This window comes from Berghia stephanieae, chromosome 1 (genome assembly GCF_034508935.2).
Source record: "Berghia stephanieae isolate SIO BIC M18660-M18661 chromosome 1, UCSD_Bste_1.3, whole genome shotgun sequence".
Taxonomy (NCBI): Eukaryota; Metazoa; Mollusca; class Gastropoda; order Nudibranchia; family Aeolidiidae; genus Berghia; species Berghia stephanieae.
In genome coordinates this window covers 51,803,894-51,812,176 of record NC_088360.1, presented here as the reverse complement: position 1 = coordinate 51,812,176, position 8,283 = coordinate 51,803,894, and the positions used below count along the sequence as shown (strand labels likewise).

At 34.8% G+C, this 8,283-nt stretch overlaps 1 protein-coding gene across 1 annotated transcript in view; it reads left to right on the top strand.

Moving 5' to 3' along the window:
• LOC144971564 (uncharacterized) overlaps positions 1 to 8,283 on the top strand; it is a 13,281-nt gene that overhangs the window by 1,184 nt on the left and 3,814 nt on the right. The window contains exons 2-5 of the mRNA XM_078912640.1: positions 1,049 to 1,075; positions 1,714 to 1,776; positions 4,944 to 5,006; positions 5,934 to 5,996. Coding sequence (XP_078768766.1) covers positions 1,049 to 1,075; positions 1,714 to 1,776; positions 4,944 to 5,006; positions 5,934 to 5,996 — 216 coding nt within the window. The remainder of the gene's footprint in view (positions 1 to 1,048; positions 1,076 to 1,713; positions 1,777 to 4,943; positions 5,007 to 5,933; positions 5,997 to 8,283) is intronic.

Here is an 8,283-nt window from a genome sequence, read left to right as displayed (position 1 = left end):
TTCCTAATGAGAATACTACACATATTATTGTTCATGCTTTGCTAACCAACAGGTATGACTACTGTATTTAATTGTTTTTAGGTGTGCCGTTGAAATTGATACATTCTCAAAACAGAGGCATAAAACTGATTAAAAAATCTAATGACCCTACAAAATAAATTCTATATAATTCCCATTGGTTGCCAGTTAGTGAAAGGATTGTTTTTAAAGCTTGTGGTATTGTTCATAAATGTTTAAATAATCAAGCTCAAGTATACCCTCTCACTCTCTCTCTCTCTCTCTCTCTCTCTCTCATTCTCTCTCTCTCTCTCTCTCTCTCTCTCTCTCTCTCTCTCTCTCTCTCTCTCTCTCTCTCTCTCTCTCTCTCTCTCTCTCTCTCTCTCTCTCTCTCTGCCACAGAATGATGTTGTTGCACAAATTTTCAAGATTCCTATGCCTTCAAATTGAGTTCAATTGAAATCACCGCATGTACCTGAAGAGTTCAAATTTGACTCCTTGGTAAATGATGAACCGTCAACTAGCAAGGACTCGCTCTTTGGCAATTGATACTTCCTTTTTCAATATGATATGTGGAACATTTCCAAGTCCGCAAAATAATGTAGATTATTAAATATCAAATCAGCAGTTAGCATCTGCAGCATCATTCAAGAATCAGAGAGAACTTTCCATCTGACATTCTGAGAGTAAACCTGGAAACTTAAATTAACGAAGAGAATTTGTACATGCGTTTGTAACCTCTAAGCAATTCGACATCCTGGAATTTATCTGATCTCTCCTACCTTTGATTAAAACATCCCACATTTAAGGTGATAACCAGATTAGACATGTTACTAATTTTACTCACAAAACCAACCTTTTAAAAGAATGTTTGTACTTTGTTTAGTACTATAGTGTTTTGGTCAAAATTTATTCCCTAGTAGATGGCTATGGTAATTGTAGAACGATGGACAAATCTAATTTATGACACAGTATCAATAGACTCACCATTTTCGGATCCACTGTTTGGAATGCACTGACAATAGTGCTTCAACTTCAAGAAAACCTAAAGAACCAAAATATATTTCTCTTGCTCAAGGTAGTGTGACTTTGTGAATATCAGTCAAAACAGCAATAATAATTACTAATTTTGATTTTAATAGAAGCTGTGTCCTGGGTTTCTGACAAGTTTCTAAAGTCAACACTACTCACCCAACTGAAACTGAAAGAATGACCAAGACCAATGTATCCTGACAAGACGTGTTTTTAAAGGGTGTCCTGCTCAACTCACAAGTGATAAAATGAATAAAACTGACCCAACATTTTAAAAAAAAATTCTGCTTCTCTACTCTTACTGTAAACTAATTTTGATATTAAGTTAACAAGATCGAACTGTTTATATTTATAGAAGGCTAGTAGAATTCATTATCTACTAATGATTTATTATAAAATAATCAGGAGCTTGGTGTGATATTGATAAAAACATGATGTCTTAATACAAGTTGATATACTAATGTTGCACGATTGCCTTGTGCTCTGTCTTCATTTAGAAGTTAGCTTTTTGGGCTCAACTTAATCACATTGAGTTAAATGTCCTACCAGCTGGGCTATCAGGATGGACCCAACTGTAAAGAATATCAGTGATGAGAATGCATTTATTTCAGAACATATTTTCTTTGATAATTTTTCACAATTACACAACATAAACATGAATTACATTTTTTCTTTTCACTAAAGGACAGCACCAAGAGACGTGGGAGGATTGTGCACTCTTCAAAGGATTGAAGACTTCACCTCGAGGTAAGAATTCCAGTTGGTCTTTTCTCTCTCTCCCCCCCCCCTCTCTCTCTCTCTCTCTCTCTCTCTCTCTCTCTCTCTCTCTCTATATATATATATATATATATATATATATATATATATATATATATATATATTATATATATATTTATTATATATATATATATATATATATATATATATATATATATATATATATATATATATATATATATATATATATATACAGTAAAATTACTTTAAACCAAAAGAAGCTAAACCGAAAAATACCTTAAACCGCAAAGAATTTAATAAATTGTACTAGTTTTTCATTATTTTTGTATTAATTCTTACGATGAACCAAAATACTTCTAAGCAGGACTTTCTTTAAACTGAAACAACTTGAGAGCACCTTCCCTTTTTCTCTTTCTCTATTTTTCTTCAAAAATTCGGGAAGGAGGCCACACGTAATAATGCCCGGCGATATTAAACATAGAGCGTAAGTATAAGATGAGGGTGAGGGGTGGAATGGGGGGAAGGCAAACACTTCAATCGCTGCACTTGGGCTTGGCCAACACCACAATCGCGCAGACTGGAAAAGGAAGGCAACGGGTGCCTGGCAGGCGAAAAATTAGGAAAGAGAGAGAGTTGGGGCGTAGAATCACGTAAGCGAGATGTTTTCGCTCATGTGTAAGCGAGATGTTTTCGCTCATGTGTTGATGCTTTGGAACTGACAAATTTTCAACATGACAATATGGGGGGGGGGGGGGGGGGGGGGGGGAGGGGGTTAGCCAACTTACCATTGACATGCCATTTCATTTCCACTTAAGTTTAAATGTGTGTGTGTGATGAGCTAAAGGGGAGGGGGAGGTTCAATGTAATTGGGCCTTTGAACCTAATGGCTTTTCAACAAAAGAGGGGTGTGTAGTAGACAGCTTAGCATTGACATTCCTTTTCATTTCCATTTCACTTCACCTCTGAGTAGCTGCGCATCATTCATTATCAATTATCGCACAAGAACTTTCGATCTTATTTTAGCTTTACATTTTACTAAAAGATGTCTAAAAGAAAGCACTGTGCTTACACGTTGGAGTTTAAAATCAAAATACTATGTGAAGTCAATGAAAAAAAAGTTGATCAAGATGGAGATATGTAAAAAAACACGGCATCCCAAACTCAACTCTTTCAACAATTTTGAATGGAAAACGAAAAACCCCAAAAATATTTTTAAAATAAACAACAACAAAAAAAATCATTTTAAAAATGGTTACGAAGATGGCATTTATTCAACAACTCCATTTAAGGGGAATCCCATGATACGATTAAATGAGCAAATTCCTTAAATAGTTACTAACCTTGAAAAACATCGCAAAACGGGAACTTGCTTTAAACCAAAATGTCTTTAAACCGAAATGGTTTAGTAGGTCCCCAAAATTTCGGTTTAAAGTAATTCTACTGTATATATATATATATATATTTATACGACTTACTGACTGACTTAAGGCCTTTCACTTCCTAATCATCCGATGGAGACGCCTCGGCTGCCTCTCTAATCATCTGTGTCATTTCCTTCCACAGTTCACGATCTTTTGCTGTGGATGCTAAGTTCATAAGGTCTTCCTTTGATTTTAATTCTTTGTTATTTTGAAGGCGTTTTAGGTCTCGATTGAGGACAGTATAAATTGACGTGGGTGGTCTACCTTGATATTTCTTGGGTCCTGATGGGATGAAAAACGTATTCATGGCTTTATTAGCTGGTATATTTTCATCTCTTCTGAGTATATGCCCAAGAAGCTGCCATCTTGCCTCCACTATTTGAATGGATTAGGGTCTTTCATTACATTTTTCATACAGTATTTTATTGCTTATTTTTGTGGGGTATTGTATATTCAGGACTCTTCTCAGTTGTTTTCTATGGAATCTGTCTAATCTTTGCTCTTCGGCTCCAGTTAGTGCCATGTTCCGCAGTTGTATATAAGCACGGATTTTACAAGGGTTGTGTATAATTTGATTTTAGTATTTAATTTAATTTTATATTTTCTAATCCATATATGTAGTAATTTATTCAATGCAGCCGTCAATAAACTTTTTCTTCTCTCTACATCTTCTTATCTCCTATTAATGATCCTACTTTTTTCGTGGCTCTCCATCCATCTTTCTTCCTTGACAGTAATGTTACATCTGTTTTGTCACTATTTACGTACAGTTGGTGATTTTGTAAGGCTCTTTGGATGTCATTTACATTGACTTGTTTCAGACCAATAAAGTCGATATCTGCATATGCAATTTCCATGGGGAGTTCGTTTTCAAAACGTGATTGGGCTGAAGGTATAGATTTACGCACATCTTTTAAAGCATTTTCTAGATAAATGATAAATAAAACAGGGCTTAGGCTGTCTCCTTGTGGTGTACCCATGTTGCCAAGGAATGATTTATTATCTGAGGCACCGATTATTTTGGTGGTCATCCAGGTTTCACTTATAAGGAATCTGATTAATCTAACTTCATCTTCCATAACTATTCCTTTCAAAATATTTAACAAGGATTGGCGATTGATAGTATCTTGCTCTTTCTATCTCTCTTCCTCTGCTTCTCTCATTCTCTCTTTTTCTCTCTCTCTTTCTCTCTCAATCTCTCTCGCTCTCTCTTTCTCTCTATCTCTCTCCATATCTCTCTATCTCTCTAGTGTCTGCATGAGACTTTTAGTGATCTCAAACTAAGTACTTTGACAATGTGCTCTTGGAATCTACATCTGTTTCTTATTTGAACCAATTCCCCTTTGTCTTACCTTTTCTTTGGTGCTTTAATTGTAATACTAGAACTTTTTACTATCCCTTTCTTTCTTTTTACTGGCTATTATGACCTTAATGTGTTGCAAGTGCCTTAAAACCATTAAAACATTTAAATCTCTCTCTCTCTCTCTCTTTCTCTCTCTCTCTCTCTCTCTCTCTCTCTCTCTCTCTCTCTCTCTCTCTCTTTCTCTCAATCCCTCTGTCTCTGTGTACTCACTCTCTCTTTCTCTCTTTTTCTATCTCTTTCTCTCACTCTTACCAGTCGAGCTTTCGTGATGGAGCAAACTGTAAAGAACAATAGTGGTGAGACTGCATTTCTATCAAAACATAATTTCTTTGATTATTTATGTCTACATTAAACAACATAAACAAGAATTACATTATATTTATTCACTAAAGGACGGCATCAAGAGACAGAATTGGATTGTGCATTCTTCAAAGTACTGGAGACTTCACCTTGAGGTAGGAATTTCAATTTGTTCTCTCTCTCTCTCTCTCTCTCTCTCTCTCTCTCTCTCTCTCTCTCTCTCTCTCTCTCTCTCTCTCACACACACACACACACACACACACACACACACACACTTTCTTTCTTTTTCGTTCTCTTTCTCTTTCTTTCTCTCTCTCTCTCTCTCTCTCTCTCTCTCTCTCTCTCTCTCTCTCTCTCTCTCTCTCGTTCTCTAGCATCCTATCCAAAGGGTAGCAAGGAATTGGTATTGTCCATCCATGCTATAAAAACCGGGATAAACTCCAGCTTAATGGGCCTAATGGCTCTGAATATCAGTCAAAACTCAAAGATTACAGAAATAATGATCGCTAATTTTGATTTTAATAGAAACAGTGTGCTGGGTTTCTGACAAGTCAACACTTCTCACCCAACTAAAACTGAAATGAGGACCAAGACCAATGTATCCTAACTTAACATGTTTTTAAAGGGTGTCAGTTTCACAAGTGATGAAATGAATAAAACTGATCCACCATTTAAATTAACTCTTTATTTCTACCCTTACTGTTTAATAATTTGGATATTTAGTTAACAAGATAGAACTGCATATATACATATATACACACACACACACACACACACATATATATAGTAGGCTAATAGAATTCATTATTTACTAATGTTATATAATAAAATCATGAGGAATTTGGTGTGATGTTAACAAAAGCAGGATGTCTTAATAAGTATTGTTATATTCATGCGGCACGATTGTGCTCTTGATTTATAAGTTAGTCAACTGGGGATCAGAACTTTGAGCTATTGGGATGGACCCAACTATAAAGAACATTAATGGTGATGTTGCATTTGTTTCAAAACATAATTTCCTCAATCATCTGCCTGTACAATTACACAACATAAACATGAATTACATTTTTTTTTCTCTAAAGGACGGCATCAAGAGATGGGAGAGAATTCTGCACTCTTCATAGGACTGTCGACTTCACCTCGAGGTAGGAATCCCAGTTGGCCTCTCTCTCTCTCTCTCTCTCTCTCTCTCTCTCTCTCTCTCTCTCTCTCTCTCTCTCTCTCTCTCTCTCTCTCTCTCTCTCTGTGTCTCCCTCAGCTTGGTTGACCGAGGATGTCATGATATGTAGATAATCATTATTGTTAAAAATTAACTAATTTATATAGTGCATTTTCAGAATTATAAAAGCTCAATGCGCTTTACATTAGTTGAAAAAAAAAGGCATCTTTTGTATCACAACCCACAACCCCCTCTCCCACACACACACACATACACACATCCAGACCCACAATTGAATATTCACACATTGGGTTATAATCGATCTGCATACATATGCAGGTCTGACTTTGAACATCCCTCTGGGCCTAGTTTAACATTGTTGTAATGGACAATATTTTGCATCATTTTTTAAGATTAAAAACAGGCAGACGTGAAAAGGAAATGTGTTATTTTTTTATTTTAAAGAATTAACATTTGATGAGACAATCATTCAAAATGCTGGTTATTGTTTGTATTAAAACATTATGCATTCTTTAAATATAGATGTAGAAATTGGGTCAAAATCCCACCATTATGCTGGACTGTTCATCACAATTTGTTGAACTTCTCCTGTTTCTGGTTCAAATATGCACAGTTGAGTTCCATTTAAATTTTTGAAACAAGGTTTTTGGGTAATTCGTCTCTTTCCTCATATTTAAAATCATAGAGTTAAAGTAGGTCGCAAAACTCTCAGCTTGCTTAGAGTTTGATTCACTGTTTGGGAGATTTCTGATGTTCTGTTTCCCTAACAAATTGTTTGACACCTGGTGCCATGCTGCTCTTTACATGATTTGAAGTTTATAAATTTTGTATTGTAATTATCATTTTTAACTTTCCCTATAAAATTATTGAATTTTCTTTTCATGGCACAGTAAATATCATGATCGACAGTTATTCCAGTTTTTTACCATTGCTTTGTGCCTCTCTCCTTTGTTTGGCCTTTTTTACCTCTGAGTTGAACCAACCAGCTTCTCATCTTTCTGTCACAAATCTCTTTATAATTATAGCATGAATATCAAGAACGTGGTAAAGAGTGGAATTGAGATCAGCAATATTTTTTACGTTTTAAGGCAACTTTTGAGATCGATTGTAAAATTCCCACTATCATTTTCTTTAATGTTTATAGTTTGATTTAACTTTATGTGAGGGTGCATTTTCTCGAGTGGCAGGTTGACCTAGAATGCCTTTGTGAACACTCAGAGCGAGGTCCACCACTCTTATATCCATTATATAATTATTTGATTTAGACAATATTACCCAATCTAGAATGTTCCCAGCTTGATGTCTTGGTGTTTTACCATGCTGATAAAGATCGTTCGGTTGAAATCTTCTGAATGCTTTTCACAATTGATGACTGGTTTGATAGATAGTCATGGTTTAAGTCACCAATAATATTGAAAGGCAAATTTTAAAGTTTAAATTCAAGTACAGAAATATGCAACTCCTCAATGAATTTTGCCTGGGTATATTTCTTTGGCGTTCGATAAATGCATTCAATATGGAAAGTGGGTTTACCTGGATATAAAAGTAAAACATGCTGTTTTGTGTCTTTGTTTTGTTGTACATAATGCGGAAGTGTTTGATAAGATGTTGTTGTTGCATGTAAAACCTTTTTGTTTCCTTCTTATATAATAATAAATAACTACAAAAGTAATGATTGGATTATTTCAAAACTTTGTATGCACATTATCAAATTAATGTTCAAAGCACACGACAAATTTTATTACTCTCGTTAAATTTTCAATGCCGTATCCAAGGTGTTATCTTTGCCCAATGATTCAACTGTGGATGAAACAGGTGTCTAAAATTCGAAGTCAGTTTTCTCAAAACTTGGTTTTTATACTTTCCTTACTTCAATGGCTCATATCTCGGAAATGAATAATCAGAATTTTATAATTTTGGTATCAAATTTTCAATGATAAAATAAGCTTCGATTGGGTACAAAAACATAAATTTGAAAAAAGAATAGGCCACTTATAAAATATTATGTATAGACTAAGACTAGGTCTCTCACAAAATGTTATCTAAGACTAGGCTACTTATAAAATAGTAAGTATATACTAAGACTAGACATCTCACAAGATATTATCTAAGACTAGGCTACTTGTAAAATATTATGTATATACTAAGACTAGGCCTCTCACAAGATGTTATGTGTATAATAAGACTACACATGGCACTTGCACATATCTGTTAAAAACTCGGAAATAGCCTTGCAGTGGTAAATGTTTTTG